Below are 19,775 nucleotides of genomic sequence, written 5' to 3'. Positions count from 1 at the left end.
AGGAGGTGGCCCAAATTTCAAAATCCTTATCAAATCTTTTTGAACTCCGATGTTCTGCTTTATATTAGAAAAAGCAAAACAAATCAATTTTAAGAATGTTCATTAGCTCATGAAAAACCAAGGTCTTAAGTGTACTCTTTAGTTCATAAACCATGGAGTGGAGGTCACTTAGGTGAGTCATGGAAATTTTGCAAACAGATGATAAAAGGAGAAAAATGCCTTGGAAAAACAAATAGAAATGCATGTCTTACATATTACAAATAGAAATGCATATCTTCTATGCTAGAAACATTAATCTGGCTCAGTCACAAATGCCCACAAGGCAAAGCCTTTCCCTGGGGCTTGAACAGCCTCCCACCTTAGTATCCAAGAAGGAGGGTAGACAGGATCTGAGAGTTTGAAGTTCCAGTTTTAGGGTTTCTATTAGCCTCATGCCCAACCTGTGCTTCCATTCTCTGACCCTTGAAAGGAAAACCAGTTCTTTCATATTGAGAACATTTGTAGATACCTAATCAGTCTTTCAAGACTTTTTGCTCTCTTCTGTCATTCCCTCTATATCACTTCCTACCTCCCAGTGGAGAGATGAACAGCTCCCATGTGGCCAGGGGAAATTCTCCAGAAAAGGTGGTAGCTGTGAGGAGTTGAGGGTCCACACTCGCGGGAGCTGGGGGAAAGGTCTACAAGCCTGGTATTTGTGTATATCCTATATGAATGTGGATTACCAGTGATGCTCGTAACAATGTATTGTGTACCTAGGAAAAAAAAAATCACATCATGGTTTTTTAATACAAGAATTAAAATTGTTTTTGAGGAAACAACATGCATACACAGTTTAAACAATCAAAGGATAGAAGTCCAAGTTTAAATGGCAAACATGCGGTGCAGTTACAAAGCCTAGGAGAGAACAGAAAGAATAGATTCCAAAGAGTATACACCAATTCCAGAATTGCCATAGAGGAATGTGTTTTAGGCTTGGCGTTGAAAAACAACCCTTGAGTATATGGAGAGGAGGGTATTGTCAAGTGGCAACACAAAGGTTATGATCATGACTGATTAGTAAAGGATTCTGTTGGTAGGAGCATCATTGACTGGAGCTGTCCTCTTGAAGTAAATTGAAGCCAGATTGTGAGGATTTTTGAGTGTCTTCTTCTAAATACCAGTCTTTCCAAATACCCCTTCCAATTATAGTTCTTCTAAAATTTCTCTTCCTTTTGTTCATTTTCTATGAGGGGATTTTTCAAGAAAGATCTATGAATGGAAATCTTAAGGTCCTAAAAATCATCACTTTCGAACTCTAACTCTCTAGCTATTTGTAACTATTCAAACTACTGTAACTCTTTGCCTAGGCAAAATTTTGGACTTCTTTCCACAGGGCATATAGAGTAAATTCTCATTAGATGAGAACCAGAACAGTACTCCAACAGGAACTGTAAGCAACTTCACCATCACCATCATATGTGACCTATTATTATAAATGAAAAGCAGTATGGTTAGGAGTCCAGCCTCTGGAGTGGGACTGCTGGGATCAAATCCGGCTCCAGCACTTATCTGGGGTGACTTTGGGTGTGTCTTATTTTCTCTTTACCTGGAAATGGAGATAATAGTAATGTCTACTTCATAGGGTTTTGAGAATGAAATGAGTTGATACATATAAAGAATATAGTACCATGCCTAGCACATGGCACATACTTTGTGTTAGCTGTGGTTATTTTCAGGAAATTCGAGTGCCAATTAAACACATGGAAAGTTGTTTAAACCAATTGTTTAAAGACCTCTTAATCCCTCCACAGCTGATTTAGGACTAAATAGCATTGCTAGATTATTGTCGGGACAGTACTAACTTAAAGAAAAACAACAACATGTCTACTTCTGCCTGCACTTTAGCCACTTCACCTGCATGATTGGAGGAAGATCAACAATGGCCGCTGTGAGGAAGGTCACTGACAAGCGGCATAACCCAGTGGAAAGCATCTGTAGAAAAATCAGAGCCATCCAAAAGAGAGAAGACACTTCAGATCCAGTTCGACAGATTCTCAAATACCAGTCAAGCAGTTTTGATAGTCCGCAGATTAACACCGAGAAAGATATTGAAGAGGTTCTGAAGAACATGGCGACCACTCCTATTCCCTCGCCCAACACTTTCTTCTCAAGTACCACGAGAGACGATGCCATCATTCCATCTCCTCAAGTAAGGTCTCCAAGAACCCCATCCATTTCTCATCTCCGCTCTCCCGAGAATGCCACATATCCTGTTCTTCTCACAAGTTCTGAACACCTCTCAAGGCCAAGACCTGAGAGCTGTCAGAATTCTTCATCCTGGGCATCACAGACCAGGAAGGGGGAGCACTTCTCTACCAAGGATTTGAATAACCATTGTGAAAATCATTTTAATGCCTTAACACTTGACTTTGATTCAACCTCTGATAAAAACTCTGAATGTCTTACTCCTCAGGAATCAGTGGTGAAAAAATTATCTCTAAATGAAGCTGGTAAATATTAATTTTTTAATGTTTGTTCTTCCAATAAAGGAATAAGCATATCACTTCCTGAATACCCGAGTTAAAAAAAAAAAAAAAAACCCAATCCACATGATTAAAATTTGGATGAAATCATCATCTTTCCCTTTTTAAGTAAGCTTCTTTCTCTCTTTCAAAAATTTATTTTTTTAAATTATTTTTAAAAATTTTAATAGATGTATAGTTGACCTGTTAATTTCACGTGTACAATGTAATGATTCAACAGTTACATACTTTATTAAGTGCTCACCATGGTAAATGTATTTAATGTCTGTCAATATTTACAATATTATTGACTATATTCCCTATGTTGTACTTTTCATCCTCAAGATTTATTTATTTTATAACTGAAAGTTTGTACCTCTTAATCCACTTCACCTATCCTGTCACCTACCTCCCCTCTGGCAATCATCAATTTGTTCTCTGTACTTTTTTAGTCTAATTTCTTTTTGTTTTATTTTGTTTCTTAGATCCACACATAAAGTATATGTTGTCTTTGTCTGATTTATTTCACTTAGCATAATGCCCTCTAGGTCTATCCATGTTATCCTGAATGGCAAGATTTTATTCTTTTTTATGGCTGAGTGATATTCCACTGGGTTCATATGCCAATTCTCCTTTATCCATTTATCAGTAGACATTTAGATCAGTTTACTATCCCACCAATAGTTTATAAGGGCTCTCTTTTCTCCATATCCTTACCAACAGTGGTTATTCTTGACTTTTCAATACTGACTGGTGTGAGGTGATATTTCATGGTGGTTCTGATTTATGTATCCCTGATGGTTAGTGAGGTCAGGCATCTTTTCCTGTGTCTGTTGACCATCAGTATGTCTTTGGGGAAAATGTCTATTCGTTCATCTCCCAATTTTTTAATTGGGTTATTTGGTTTTTTAGAGTTGAGTTGTTTGTTATTTATATATTTTGGATATTATCTTCTTACTGGATATATCATTTACAAATATCTTCTCCCATTCAGTTCATTGCCTTTTCATTTTATTGATAGTTTTCTAAGCTGTGCAAAAGCTTTTTAGTTTGATATGGTCCCAATACTTTTTTCCCTTTGTTTCCATATACTGAGGAGAATGATTCAGAAAAATATTGCTAAGGTCAATTTCCAAGAGTTTACTGCCTGTTTTCTTTCAGGAGTTTTATGGTTTTAGCCTTTATGTTTTGATATTTAATCCATTTTAAGTTCATTTTAGTGTATGATATAAGGAGTTCGCCTAGTTCCATTCTTTTCCATGTAGTTGTCCAGTTTCCCCAGTATTATTTATTGAATAGACTATCTTTTCTCTATTATACATTCATGTCTCCTTTGTCATAGACTAATTGACAATGTAAGTATGGGTTTATTTCTGGGCTTTCTATTCTATTGATTTATGTGCCATTACCATACTGTTTTGATTACTACAGCTTTGTAATATAACTTGAAATCTGAGATTGTAATGTCTTCAGTTTTTTTGTTCTTTTTCAAGATAACATTGGCTACTACTTGAGATCTTTTGTGGTTCCATATAAATTTTAGTAGTCTAGTTCTTTGAAAAAAAAAAACTTCTCAAAAATTTTAGGTAGGTAACAAATAGTGCAGTATTGTTTCTTGCGTAGAATTCAGTGATTCTTCACTTACAACACCCAGTGCTCATCGTAACAGGTGCCCTCCTTAATATTCATCACCCATCTAGCCCACCCCCTACACAACTTCCCCCCGTCAACCCTCAGTTTGTTCTCTATAGCTAACAATCTCTTATGGCTTATTTCCCTCTCTCCTTATTTTTTCCCCTTCCCATATGATCCTCTGTTTTCTTTCTTAAATTCCACCTATGAGTGAGAGCATACGGTATTTGTCTTTCTCTGTCTGGCTTACTTCACTTAGCATAATATACTCTAGCTCCATCTATGTTGTTGCAAATGGCAAGAGCTCATTCTTTTTGATGGCTGAATAATATTGTGTTGTATATAAATATACCACATGTTCTTTATCCATTCAATAGTTGATGGACATTTGGGCTCTTTCTGTAGTTTGACTGTTATTGATATGCTGCCATAAACATCAGGATGCATGTATCCTTTCGAATCTGTATTTTTGTATCCTTTGGGTAAATACTTAGTAATGCAATTCCTGGGTCGTAGAGTAGTTCTATTTTTAACAATTTGAGGAAACTCCATTCTATTCTCCAGAGTGGCTGCAGCAGTTGACATTCCCACTAATAGTGCAAGAGGTTCCCCTTTCTCTGCATCCTCACCACACCTGTTGTTTCTTGTGTTGTCAATTTTAGCTATCCTTACAAGTAGTAATATCTTAATAGAGATCACTCTAAGTTTATGGATTGCATTGAATAGTATGGATATTTTAACAATATTAACTCTTAAAACCCATGAGGATGATATGTCTTTCCCTTTTGTGGTATTGTTTTTAATTTCTTTCCTCCATATCTTATAATTTTCAGACTACAGGTATGCTACCTCTTTAATTTTATTCCTAGGGAAATTATTCTTTTTGATACATTTGTAAGTTGGATTGTTTTCTTAATTTCTCTGTTATTTTGTTATTGGTGCGTAGAAATGCAACAGATTTCTGTATATTGATTTTGTATCCTGAGACTTCCCTGAATTCATTTCTACTTCTAAGAGTTTTTGCTGTAGTCCTTAGGGTTTTCTATGTATAATATGACGTCCTCTAGAAATAGTGACAGTTTTACTTCTTCCTTACCAATCTGGCTGACTTTTATTTCTTATCTGATGACTGTGGCTAGGACTTCCAGTTCTATATTGAATAAAATTGATGAGAGTAGACACCCTTGTCTTGTACCTGATCTTAGAGGAAAAGCTTTCAGTTTTTCATGATTGCCTGTGATGTTAGCTTTGGGTTTTTCACAGAAGGCCTCCGTTATATTGAGATATGCTCCCTCTAAACCTACTTTGTTGAGACTTTTTTTTTTTTAAATCATGAATAATATTGTACTTTGTCAAATGCTTTTCTTGCATCTATTGAGATAATCATATGGTTTTAATCCTTAATTTTGTTAATGTGGTGTATCACATGGATTGATTGATATGTATAGAATCATCCTTGCATCAATGAGCTAAATTCCACTTGATTATGTGAATGATCCTTTAATGTACTATTGAGATCAATTTGGTAATATCTTGTTGAGGATTTTTACATTTATGTTCATCAGAAATACTAGTCTGTGGTTTCCTTTTTTGTAGTGTCTGTCTGATTTTGGTGTTAGGGTAATGCAGTCCTCATAGCATGAACTGGAAGCTTTCCTTTCTCTTCTATTCTTTGGATAGTTGAGAAGAATAGGTATTAACTCTTTAAATGTTTGATAGAACTCAACCGTGAAGCCATCTGCTCCTGGACTTCTGTTTGTTGGGAGTTTTCTATTACTGCTTCAATTTCATTACTAGTAAGTGGTCTGTTCAGATTTTCTGTTTCTTCCTGATTCAGTTTTGGGAGATTGTATGTTTCTAGGAATTTATCTGTTTTTTTTTTTTAATTTTTATTTTCTTTATCTAATTTGTTGGTATACAACATCTTGTAGTCTTTTATAATCCTTTGTATTTCTGTGATATCAGTTGTAACTTCTGTTTCATTTCTAATCTGTCTTGGCTTTTTTTTTTTTTAATAAGTCTGGCTAAAAGCTTATCAGTTTTGCTTATTTTTTCAAAGAACCCAGCTCTTAGTTTCATTTATCTTTTCTATTTTTTTTTCCAGTTTCTATTTCATTTATTTTTCCTGTTCCTCTACTTCTATTTCCTTCTGCCATTTTTGGACTTAACGTTTTTTTGCCTCTAATTCCATTAGGTGTAAAGTTAGATTGTTTTGTTTTTAAATATTTTATTTATTTGACAGAGATCATGAGTAAGCAGAGAGGCAGGCACAGCAGAGAAAGCAGGCTCCCTGCAGAGCAGAGAGCCCGATGCGGGGCTGGATCCCAGGACCCTGGGATCATGTTCTGAGCTGAAGGCAGAAGCTTTAACCCACTGAGCCACCCAGGTGGCCCTAAAGTTAGATCGTTTACTCGATATTTTTCTTGTTTCTTGAAGTAAGCCCATCTTGCTATAAAACTTCCTTCTTAAAACTGTTTTTGCTAAGTCTCAAAGATTTTGAACAAAGATTTTGTATTTTCCAATTTCATTTTTCTCCAAGTATTCCTTGATTTCTTCTTTGACTTCCTCAGTGACCCTTAAGTTGTATACTAATATGCTGTTTAGCCTCCAAGTGTTTTTGTGTTTTTTCCAGTTTTTTTTTCTTATAATTGATTTACAGTTTCATAGTACTATGGTTGAAAAAGATGTTTGGTATGATGTACAGTCTTCTTAAATTTACTGGTACTTATTTTGTGGCCTAATGACATCTATTTTGGAAAATATTCCATGTGCACTTGAATGTGTATTTTGTTTTTGAATGGAATATTCTGTATCTGTTAAGTCCATCTGCTATAATGTGTCATTTAAAGCCACTATTTCCTTATTAACTTTCTGTCTGGATGATCTTTCTATTAATGTGTGCTAAAGTCTCCTACTTTTACTGTATTACTGTCCCATTTCTTTCTTCATGTTTGTTAATAGTTGCTTTTTGTATTTAGGTGCCCTGTGTTGGGTGCATAGATATTTACAATTGTTATATCCTCTTGTTAAATTGATCCTTTTATCATTATGTAAATGGCCGTGATTATTTTTTGTTTCAATCTGTTTTAAAGTGTATTTTGTCTAAGTATTGCTACCCCAGGTTTTTTTTTTTTTTCTATTTGCATGAAATTTCTATTTCTACCCTTTCACTTTCAGTCTTTATCATTTTAGTTTAGGATGTCTTGTAGACAGCATATAGATGAGTCTTGTTTTTATCTATTCACTCACCCTATGTCTTTTGATTGGAGCACTTAATCAGTTTACTTTTAAAGTAATTATTGATAGGTATGTACTTACTGCCATTGTGTTTATCATTTTCTGATGGTTTTTGTAGTTATTCTCTGTTCCTTTCCCCTTAGTCATCTTTCACAGGGAAGAGAATTACTTTAGTGTGCTTGGATTTCTTTCTCTTTATTTTTGTGTATCTATTATAGGTTTTTGGTTTGTGGTTACCATGAGGTTCGTATATAACCTCTATGTATATAGTCGTCTGTTAAGTTGATGGTCACTCAAGTTCAAACACATTCTAAAAGAACCACAGTTTTACTCCCCTCCCTCCCACATTTTATATATATGATGTCATATTTTACATCTCATTATATTGGGTATTTCTTCACTAATTTTTGTAGGTATAACTGATTTTACCACTTTTCTCTTTTAACCTTTCTACTAGCTTTATAAATGATCTAGTATCTTCACTCTATATTTGCTTTTACCAGTAAAATTTTTCCTTCTATAATTTATATATAGTTATGACCTTTTCTTTTCCATTTGAAGTCCCTTTAACATTTCTTATAAGGATAGGCTTAGTAGTGAGGAACTCCTTTAACTTTTGTTTGTCTGGAAACTTTCAATCCTGAACGATAACCTCGCCATGTAGAGTATTCTTGGCTGTATTTTTAACTTCTTTCAGCACTTCAATTATATGGTGCCACTCTCTTTTGGCCTGCAGTGTTTCTGCTGAAAAATCAGCTGATAGCCCCATGGGTTTTCCCTTGTACTTGTTAGATCTTCTCTTGCAGCTTTTCAGATTTTCTCTTTATCTCTAATTTTTGCTATTTAATTATTATGTGTCTTGTCAGTCTTCTTGGGCTTCTTATTTGGGGCTTTCTCTGCTTCCTGAACGTGGATGTCTGTGTCCTTCCTTAGGAGAGGGAAATGTCCAACTCTTATTTCCTCTAATATGTTTTCTGCCCCCTTCTCTCTTCTCCTTCTGGAATCCCTATAATGTGTATGTTGTTATGCTTGCTGTTTTCTAAGAACTTCCTTAACCTGTCCTCATTTTTTGGAGTTCTTTTTTCTTTTCAGCTTAGGTGCTTTTCACTACCTTATCTTCCAGATCACTGATCTATTCTTTTGCATCATCAAATCTGCTGTTGATTCCTTCTAGTGTATTTTTCATATCTGTTATTATATTCTTAAGCTCTTACTAGTTCTTTTTTTATTTTTATTTATTTTTTTAAAAGATTTTTATTTATTTATTTATTTATTTGACAGAGATCACAAGTAGGCAGAGAGGCAGGCAGAGAGAGAGGGGGAATCAGGCTCCCCGCTGAGCAGAGAGCCCAATATGGGGCTCGATCCCAAGACCCTGGGATCATGACCTGAGCCGAAGGCAGAGGCTTAACCCACTGAGTCACCCAGGTGCCCCACTAGTTCTTTTTTATATTTTCTATCTCTTTGTTGAAGTTCTCACTGAATTCATCAAGTCTGGTGAGCATCTAATGACTGTAACTTTGAACTCTTTATCAGGTAGATTGGTTATTTCCAATTCATTTAGCTCTTTTTCTGGGGGTTTGTCTGCTTTCATATGGTTCGTATTCCTCTGTCCCTTCATTTTGCCTCACTCTATTCATTACTATGTATTAGGTAGGTCAGCTATCTTCTAGTCTTGCAAGTAGGGGTCTTATGTAGAACATGTCCTGTGAGGCCCAGTAGCAATGTCCAAATGTCCAGAGGCACCCCTTGTGTGGACTATGTGTGCATTCCTCTTTTGACTGGGTCATGACTGCTACTGGTCCTCTGGTGGGAAGGGCCAGCCCTTAGCCCAGCTGTCTGCGAAGTATGGCTTCAGGGCTTGCTCCCAGCCCAGCTGAATGGATGGCCTGGCTGCAGCTGCTGCACATGTGCTCATGGGCACAGTTAGTCCTCAGGCTGGTTGTCTATGGTGTCCAACTTTGCTGCAGGTGCATTGATGAGCATTTTTTGCCTGTGGTACAACTGACTGAGAGGCCTAGCTACTGTCACTGTAGGAATGCTGTTGGGTGTGTTTAACTCCTGATGCAGCTGAATGGGGTCTTCATTGCAGCTATTGAGGTTGCACTAGTGGATTGGGCTAGCTTCTGGCAAGGTTGAGTGGTAGGCCTAGCTATCATTACTGTCAGTATGCTGGTAGATGGAGCTAGTTCCCCCACTCTTGGGGCCAGAAGTAGCTCTGGAGGGGCTCTAGTCCTGCTCGGTATGATAGGGCAGTAGTTGCTCTGGAGAGACACAGGTTCCAATGGAGACTGCCCCGCCCACCTCCAGTGTGGTGGGTCCAGAGCTGATTTGGGGAGGCACCTGCTGGGGCAATTCTGCAGAAGAATACCTGCATGACGCAAGTGGAGCTAGCAAGGTAAATGGAGAGTGTCAGAACTGGTATCTGCAAGTGTCAGACTAGCTAAGCTGAAAGGATGCACCTCATCCCAGAGAAAGCTCCTGTAGGTCCCTGACCCATTGACACATGTCCTAAAATTAGTACTCCTTCATGTATATCCCAAACACTTTTCAAACTGATGAGCCTTGGGCCAACTGATGCAGTGTACTGGCCCTTTAAGAGCAGAGATTTGGTTTCCTGTAACCCTCTATGATCGTCAGAGTTAAGTTCTGATGATTTTCAAAGCCTGATGATAGGGGCTTGCTTTCACCATATGGGTTCCCACACCAAAGGTTTGGTTGTCGACTGCGTCTCTCCTCTCTTCCCCCTCTTTTTTTTTTTTTTTTTTTTAAGATTTTATTTATTTGACAGAGAGATCACAAGTAGGCAGAGAGGCAGGCAGAGAGAGGAGAAAGCAGGCTCCCCGCTGAGCAGAGAGCCCAAGATCCCAGGACCCAGGGATCATGACCTGAGCCGAAGACAGAGGCTTTAACCCACTGAGCCACCCAGGCGCCCCTCTCTTCCCCCTCTTAATGTGACCTTCTCTTTATGCTTTTAGCTATGGAAGATCTCTGCCAGTATCAGGTCATTAACAATAATGTAAATAGATGATTAATGCATATTTTGTATGTTGTATGTATCATATACTGTAGTCTTTCAATAAAATAACCTAGAGAAAACGTTATTAAGGATATCACAAGAAAGAGACATTTATGGTATCGTACCACATCTATTTTTAAAAAACCATATAGAAGTGGACCCATGCAGTTCAAACCTATGTTGTTCAAGGGTCAACTGTAATTGTTGCCTTGGTGAGTCTGTGGGAGGAAGCGAGCTCAGGATCCTACTCTGCCACCTTCTAGCAAGACTCACCCTTTTTTTTTTTCCTTAAAAGAAAGTCTTACATGTGCAATGTATTTTCTATGCTTTTAGTTAAAAACCTGATAGAAATTCCAGGCTGTATTTATAATCATAATCATTGATATTTCTTTACAGATCTGAAAACAGACTTTTTCTCTAGGGCAAATTAGAACATCACAATGGAAATACATAGATGTAAGGGAGTTAAGATTCATGTGGTTCCCAGATGCCTTCCTAAAGACTACCATTTTAACTGTGTGTGTGTGTGTGTGTGTGTGTGTGCGCGCGCGCGTGCACGTGTGCGCGCAGGTGTAAAACGTAAGAAAGTGTAGGCTCCGTTGTAGAGCCAATAAGGTAGGCCAGGGGAGAATGTATTTTGCAGACCAATTTTAATTCAGATTTTGTGAACTCTATTTCGGGGATTGATCACAGAATCCTGTACATGATGGGCATTGAAAAGCAAAACAATGTAAGATGACAAGTTTTCTGCATAGCTAGTTTTTCCACTCCCTCTATTTTTCTTTAAGATATTTCTATTCGTGTTGTACTAGTTACTTTCTCATAGAATGCTTTTAGTATTATAGCGCAAAAACTGCCTTCTCTGTAATCTATTCTCCTTTAACAAAACTTATAAACTATACAGAAAAATGAGTAATAGATTTTCAAGACCCGTTTTTTGCTTGGATTGTCAAGTCAAATAACCAGTCTTGGGGGCCGCTATTGAAATATGTTTTGTAAAAATTAAAACAAAGTAATCAGTTATAGCACAGAAAACGCCTGGATATGCAAACTTCTGATAAGATGGAGGCTAGGAAACAATGTTAAGAAAGATGTAACCTAGAGCACTAGCAGCCCCTGTGAAGAATTAGAGTATTTTTTATGCATGTGACACCGAATGCAGAGGTAAGTTGAAAATTATCTGCTGAAATATTTGGTGGTACTCATCAAGTCATCTGTACTTTCTGTTGTGAGCAAAAGGGAAATGGTTTATGTGCGGTGCTCTGTGTAGTTGTGTTTACATGTGTGATGGATACAGCCTGATGTGGGAGTAAGGATGGCTGTTTAGGTGTTGGTTATTTCTTTCTTTCTTTAGAATTTCTTTATACCTATTTTGCATATTTTACCAGTGTCTTGCATGACTTTTTTTTTTAACTTATCAACTGATTTACCAGCTGCAAAAATGGGAACTACTTACAGTGTAATCAATGATCCCTCACTAGAAATATATACCTCAAATTTATAGACAAAATTTAGCTCAAAGTTGTTAATTTTAGAGTATGTAAAAGTTACTATCCTTACAAGATTTAAAGTCACTCCCAAACATAGGCAATGAAAGAACTGACAACATGCATGTCCCAGGCAGGCAGAAAGCCAAGCCACATTCTTAGTGATGCGGGCAGGCTGAGTCCCAGGACCCAGGGAGGGTCTAAACGGACCAGCCAGGACCATTCCTTGGCTTTACACAGAACAGAAATCAAATGTGAGCCAGAGAAACTGAAAACGGAGCTTACTGAAGAGTGTGACAGATAATAGTAGACAGAGTCTGGGAGACTCAGGAAGGAGAGAAGAACGAGTCTCATCATTGCTAGAGGTTTATATTAGGAGAGTCTAGGGTGCATGTTCCTCCAGGAACCCAGGGTAGGGCCCAGGCAAAGGCAAGTGTCAGGTGAGCAGTAGGTGTTATTCCATAAAATACCGAAGACAAGGTATTGATGCCAGCGTCAGCTGAGGTTTGTTTGGAGCTAATGTCCTGGGACATGTTCAGGATCTAGCTCTTCTTCTTCCTTCCTCCATCTTCCTTCCTCCCTCCCTCTTCCCGCCTCCCTCCCTCTTCCCGCCTCCCTCCCTCTTCCCGCCTCCCTCCCTCTTCCCGCCTCCCTCCCTCTTCCCGCCTCCCTCCCTTCCTTTTTCCCTTAAAGATTTTATTTATTTGACAGAGGATGCAGTGAGAGAGGGAACAAAAGTCCGGGAAGTGGAAGAGGGAGAAGCAGGCTCCCACTGAGCAATAAGCCCCATGCTGGGCTGGATCCCAGGCCTCTGGCATCATGACCTGAGCTGAAGGCAGATGATTAGCGACTGAGCCACCCAGGCACCCCTGCTCTGGCTCTTAAGTGTTTTCAGGTGTTTGGAGCCTAGGACAAAACTCAGTGATTAACTTTCTGGCCTCTGCCTATTGCGGGATCATTGAGGCAACAATCAAGAAAGAATTCTTGACACTTTATGGAACAACTTTTAGTAAGTTTATTTAAGGGACAGGACCCATGGGCAGAAAGAGCAACACTTTTACTTTATGAAGCTGGTGGTGGTTTATATGCTTAATGTTTAAAGGAGAGAGGACATGAAGGGAGTGTTAGATCATAAATGTTTTCTTTCAATTTCTACTCATAAATCTACTTTTGCAGGATTTCTCTGGTGCTCATCATTAAGCTCGATATTCACTATTGTTGAGAAGTACAGGCAGTCATGAGACCCCTTACGAATGTAGCAGCCAGCCTGCTTTTGGTCCTTATCAGGAGGATGCAGGCTATCGGTCAGCCTTCCGGGCTAAAGGTGAACATCTTTCTGCTTCTATCCCTCATCACCCCTTGAAGTGGGAAGACAGCTTCTTTGGCTTGTTCGGAGGCAAAACATGAAACATGAGTGAGTAGGGCCTAACGGAAAAACAGCAGAGATGGAACCTTTCTAAAATGGAGTCCCTTCAACTTTCCTACTTCATTAGGACATAAAATGATACAAGCAAGAAGGAAATAGTTATCTCTAGGAGATAAAGGATCAATAACCAATGGGTCTGGTTTTGGGAAGGAAGGAGTGAAGGGAATTTTTATTTCCATCTTTTGACTGGGCTGAAGAACGGATCTATTTAGAGTCTTGAGGATCTTCTCTGGGTTTAGGAAATTCTTTAACCAAGACCCTTAGTTCAGACTTTGACCAAGGAGTGAAAGATGCCTGTTGAGGATCTCCAGTAGTCTTGAATGGGTTTATTTTTAAAGATTTTACTAATTTTTGAGAAAGAGAGAAGGAGAGAACACAAGCAGGAGGAGCAGCAGAAGGAGAAGCAGGCGCCCCGCTGAGCAGGCAGCCCAGTGCAGGGCTAGATCTCAGGATCCTGGGATCATGACGAGCCAAAGGCAGACGCTTAACCAACTGACTGAGCCACCCAGGTGCCCTTGAATGGTCTTAGTTTTAAATGTTTAATAGTCTCTTAAGAGTGGAAAGACCGTTTAGACAGAGGATAACTAGGATGAATGCTCAAAGGTAGAGGGGAGCAGTAGGAATTACATCAATTATTTTTTAAGATTTTATTTATTTGACAGAGATCACAAGTAGGAAGAAAGGCAGGTTGGAGGGGGGGCAGGCTCCTTGCCAGCCAGAGAGCCCAATGCGGGACTCAGTCCCAGGACCCCTAGATCACAACCTGAGCTGAAGGCAGAGGCTCAACCCACTGAGCCACCCAGGCACCCAGAGTTACATCAGTTTTATAGTCTTAGTTGAGCCACATTGTTTTTTTTTTTTTTTTTTTTTTTTTTTTTCCATTGTCTCTCTTTCGTTAGCTTTTTGTAATGAATCTTTCAGTGGAACTACTTTGGGATTCCGAAAACTTTTGGAGGTTTCTGCATGCCAATTAAAACAGGTATCCCATTCTGTTTAATTTGGGAACCCTTGCTTTAAAGGGCATTTTTAAAATGATCTTATCTAATTGGAACGGTTCCCCATACTGGCCATTCTATTTCTAGGCTGTAATACCCTTGAGGGCTGGGAGGAGTTTAGTAGAATCCTAGATGCAAATGGAGTTAACCCACATTTCTGTTCAGCCATATCTACTTGCAAAGGAAGTGAAACTCAATTTCTGTCTGGCCTTATGTTGAAGCCTCCAACCTGACAGTTACCAAGCCGAGTTCCAGAAGACCCAAGACAAGCTTAGTGAGATTTTGCTGTTTTTGCTAGATAACTGAGATTTCTGGAACTATAGTTCTTAGACACAAAATAAGCAGGTGTGCAGGAAGGTGGCATGCATGACTCTAGCATTTAAGAATTCCATTAGCTAACTGCAAGGATATTAAAAAAAAAAAAAATCCCGTTATCTAAGACTGTGGGTTTCTCAGAGCCAGACTATACCTAAAAGAGATGTGCCACAGGGTTGGGCTTTCTGTGTGTTTTTTTGTTTTTTTGTTTGTTTTGTTTTTTGTTTTGTGTGTGTGTGTGTGTGTGTGTGTGTGTGTGTGTGTGTATGTGTGTGTTTTATAGTGTACCTTGTTGCATGGAAATTTCCTTGTGGTTCGTGGGTGACCTAATGTCAATCTAACCCATTCTGTGACCAATTTATCCTGTCATGGGATTCTTCTTGATGTAACTAGTGCTCTAACAGCCTTTAAATGCTCAACCTATGCCTACCAATCTTTTTTTTATTAACATATAATGTATTATTTGCTTAAGGGGTACAGGTCTGTGAATCATGAGGCTTACACATTTTACAGCACTCACCATAGCACATACCCTCCCTAGTGTGTATCACCCAGCCACTCTATCCCTCCTCCCCCACTCCCCAGCAACCCTCAATTTGTTTCCCGAGAATTAAGAGTCTCATGATTTGTCTTCTTCCCTGGTCCCATCTTGTTTCATTTTTTTTCCCTCCCTTCCCCCAAAGACACCCTGCCCTGCCTCTCAAATTCCTCATATCAGAGAGATCATATGATAATTGTCTTTGACTTATTTCGCTTAGCATTATACTCTCTAGTTCTATCCACCTCATTGCAAACGGCAAGATTTTGGGTTTTTTTCTTCAATGACTGCATAGTATTCCATTGTGTATCCTTTATCCATTATCAGTTGATGGACTTCTAGGTTCTTTCCATAGTTTGGCTATTGTGGACATTGCTGTTATAAACATTTGGGTACATGTGCCCCTTCGGATCACTACATTTGTATCTTTAAGGTAAATTCCTAGTAGTGTAATTGCTGGGTCATAGGATAGTTCTATTTTCAACTTTCTGAGGAATCTCCATACTGTTTTCCAGAGTAGCTGCACCAGCTTGCCTTCCCACCAGCAGTGTAGGAGGTTTCCCCTTTCTCCGCATCCTTGCCAACATCTGTCATTTCCTGACTTGTTAATTTTAGCCATTCTGACTGGCGTGAGATGGTATTTCACTGTGGTTTAGATTTGTATTTCCCTGATGCTGAGTGATGTTGAGCACTTTTTCGGGTGTCTGTTGGCCATTTGGTTGTTTTCTTTGCAGAAATGTCTGTTCCTGTCTTCTGCTCATTTCTTGATTGGATTATTTGTTCTTTGGGTGTTAAGCTTATAAGTTCTTTATAGATTTTGGATACTAGCCTTTTATCTGATATGTCATTTGCAAATATCTTTTCCCATCCTGTTGGTTGTCTTTTGGTTTTGTTGGCTATTTCCTTTGCTGTGTGAAAGCTTTTTATCTTGGTGAAATCCCAATAGTTCATTTTTGTCCTTGCTTCCCTTGCCTTTGGCGATGTTTCTAGAAAGCAGTTGCTGCAGCTGAGGTCGAAGAAGTTTGTACCTGTGTTCTCCTCAAGGATTCTCATAGATTCCTGTCTCACACTGAGGTCTTTCACCCATTTTGAGTCTATTTTTGTGTGTGGTGTAAGTAAAATGGTCCAGTTTCATTATTCTGTATGTGGCTATCCAATTTTCCCAACACCATTTGTTGAAGAGACTGTCTTTTTTCCATTGGACATTCTTTCTTGCTTTGTTGAGGAGTAGTTGACCATAGAGTTGAGGGTCTATTTCTGGGCTCTCTATTCTCTTCCATTGGTCTTTGTGTCTCTTGATGATTACAGCTTTGTAATAGAGCTTGAAGTCTAGAATTGTGATGCTGCCAACTTTGGTTCTTTTTCAACATTCTCTGGCTATTCAGGGTCTTTTCTGGTTCCATATAAATTTTAGGATTATTTGTTTCATTTCTTTGAAAAAAAAAAAGTTGATGGTATTTTTATAGGGATTGCATTAAATGTGTAGATTGCTTTAGGTAGCATAGACATTTTCACAATATTTGTTCTCCCAATCCAAGAGCATGGAACATTTTTCCATTTCTTTGGGTCTTCCTCAATTTCTTTCATGAATACTTTATAGTTTTCTGAGTACAGATTCTTTGCCTCTTTGGTTAGGTTTTATTTCTAGATAACTTATAGTTTTGGGTGCAATTGTAAATGGGATTGACTCCTTAATTTCTCTTTCTTCTGTCTTGCTGTTGATGTATAGAAATGCAACTGATTACTGTGCATTGACTTTATATTCTGACCATTTACTGAATTCCTGTATGAGTCCCAGCAGTTTTGGAGTAGAGTGTTTTGGATTTTCCACATAAAGTATCCTATCATCTGCAAAGAGTGAGAGTTTGACTACTTCTTTGCTGATTCAGATGCCTTTTATTTTTTTGTTGTTTGATTGCTGAGGCTAGGACTTCTAGTACTATGTTGAATAGCAGTAGTGATAGTGGACAGCCCTGCTGTATTCCTGACCATAGGGGAAAAGCTCTGTTTTTCCCCCAGTAAGAATGATATTATGCCTACCAATTTTTGCAACTTTTTGGCCTCTGAGATCCCTGCTCCTTTATATACACAACAAAGCAAATAAACATGTCCACCTTAATGTATAAGTAGTAACCTAGAGATGTTCTGTGGCCTGGAGGCCACAAGAAAGCCCTGGGTACACCACCAACAATTCCTGTGGAAACTTGGTTTTCCATTATGGGAATTGTGGTCTGAAAGTGTAGGGGCTTGGCTCCAGGTAGACCCTTCTGCCAGCTCCGTTGGGCTTTGGGCAGAACCACCAACTCAATGAAGCTCTGGGCAGAGCCATCCGGGGCTCTGGGCAAATATGCCAGGTCAGTTGAACTTGGGGTATCACTGTGTGTCCCTACAAGCTGACCTGTCCTATAAAGAAAAGCCAATTAGATTGAGAGCTCCAATACAACAGAGCACAGCTGAGTACTGAGAGGAATTTACCTACTGCCCTTGGAAATGACAAGAAAAACAGCAAATTCAGAGGGTTCCCAGGTACCATGTGTGTCTGTCTTCTTATCCCCAAATGCTGCTAGAAGTTCACTTTGGATCCTTATACTGCCACCAAATCTGTTAAAAGACAAAATTCAACTGAGGAAATTTGAAGGTCTAATTGGCTTTATTAAATGATTTATGAATTAGGCTGCATCCCATCTAGCAAGTAGGAAGGAATTCAGAGATATACAAAATAGAAGATTTTTATAAGGAGAGTGGGGCAAGAACATTACTAGCAGAATAAAAAGATTTCTCCAAGCAAGATGATTTTTCCCTTGGGAACAGTGGAGGAGGATTTAGGAGGGATTGGGGTGGAGGCTAGTGGAGTCTTACAATGTGGATTATACCCCTTCTTCCTTTAGGGGATGGAGAGGGCCCATGAGGCAGACTCATCAGAATATTCCCCATTGACCTCTTGAGACTACATTCCTGGGGAGATTGAAACAGCGATTGGCTTACACATTGAGCTCTGGTTTTGGATTTAGCCTAAGGGACACCAGTTTGGGCCTGTGGTTTTCTTTTTAATAAGGCCTACCTCTTCTTTCATTGAGGGTTCCAAATGATGATAGTCTATCATTCCTTCTTAATTAATCAGCTGGAATAATTGATAAAAAGAAACTCCACCTTGCTTCGTCAACTATCCATCTGTCTTCTGTCTTCTGTCTTCTTTCCCGAAGGAGAAGCAGGATAAAAGCCTGATTGGGTTTCCAGTCGCTCAAGAGGAGGTTGTAGATATTGCCTTCTTACCCCTACATACATTAGCGCATATTTCCTATAAACAAGGTCATGTGTTTGCCAGACTGCAGAACAATGATCAAAATTGGGATGTTTAGCATTATTGCAATACTATGATTTCATTGAAAGTTCTGTGTTCATGTAGTCTCCGTTGTCCCAATCATACACTTTACAGCTTTTTTGTTTTCTGGTCCAGGTTCCAGTTCAGTTCCCACCTTGTATTTAGTTGTCACAGCTCTTCCGTTTCCTTACATCTGGAGTGTCTCACTTCCTTGTCTTTAATGACCTTGAAATTGTTGAATATAAGCCACTTTGTAGACTGTCGAGTATTTTCTCTTATTCAAGTTATACATTTTCGTAGACACACTACAGAATTGATGTTGTAATCTTCTCAGTATAATATATCGGGATTTTAAAACCTGATCACTTGATTAGTGGAGCATCTGCCAAATTTCCCCATTTCAAAGTTAATTAATAATTAATAGTTAATGGGAAGATACTTGGACTCTATGTAGATATCCCATTCCTCATCAGACTTTCATTTACTAGTTTTAGCATCTGATATTGTGCTTTATAATAAGAAATACATCTTTGTCCCATTTCTGGCCCTGAGCTCCTAAAACATTAGGAATTTCCTAAGTGATGAGAGCAATAAGGCTGTCTTCTGTTATGTTAATGAGGTGAGTTTTGGGCTGCACCTAAGGGGCTGGTTGCTAGAGGAGACAACTGCAGGATTAAAAGGTTGAAACTTTAAGCCATTCTTCCTTGACCTCAGGATGGGGGAGGGACTGGATTTTGAGTTCTATCATCAATGGCCAATGATTTAACCAAACTTGCTATATAATACCCCATAAAAACCCAAAAGGAGAGGGTTTGGAGAGCATCCAATTTGTTGAATATGTCAAGATTTGGAGAGAGTGGTGTGCCAGGGAGAGTCTGGAAGCTCTGTGCCCTTTAAGTTATATCCTTTTATAATTAACTGGGGATCTGGTAAGCACAATGTTTCTCTGAGTTTTGTGAGACACTCTAGGAACCTCAAGGAGGGAATCATGGGAACATCCAATCTATGGAAGGTCAGTAAGAAGCACAGGTGATATCCTGGAATTAGGATTGGCATCTGAAGGTTGTAGGGGTCATCCTATGGGATCTGATACCATCACCAGACAGAGAGTGTCTAAATTGAGTTGAATTGTAAGACACCCAGCTGGTATTCAAGAACTGGATATCCAAGAATATTGTATCTAAGATATTGTATCCAAGAATTGCTTGGATGTGTATGTGTGTTGTGGGGTGGGGGGGAATCTACATGTTGGAATTTGTAATTAGAAACATGGCATCCATTGATATTTCTTGCCTTAACCAAT

At 38.8% G+C, this 19,775-nt stretch overlaps 1 protein-coding gene across 1 annotated transcript in view; it reads left to right on the top strand.

Annotated features, from left to right (window-relative positions):
- The first annotated feature begins 1,635 nt into the window (after positions 1 to 1,635).
- Positions 1,636 to 19,775, top strand: part of LOC116866313 (lymphoid-restricted membrane protein) — a 74,395-nt gene continuing 56,255 nt past the window's right edge. The window contains exon 1 of the mRNA XM_032855254.1: positions 1,636 to 2,489. Coding sequence (XP_032711145.1) covers positions 1,898 to 2,489 — 592 coding nt within the window. The 5' untranslated portion in view covers positions 1,636 to 1,897. The remainder of the gene's footprint in view (positions 2,490 to 19,775) is intronic.

This window comes from Lontra canadensis, unplaced genomic scaffold (assembly GCF_010015895.1).
Source record: "Lontra canadensis isolate GAN:19392208 unplaced genomic scaffold, GSC_riverotter_1.0 scaffold9, whole genome shotgun sequence".
In the NCBI taxonomy this organism is placed as follows: Eukaryota; Metazoa; Chordata; class Mammalia; order Carnivora; family Mustelidae; genus Lontra; species Lontra canadensis.
Note: the sequence above shows the minus strand (reverse complement) of the source record. Positions and strands in the feature narration are given on the sequence as shown.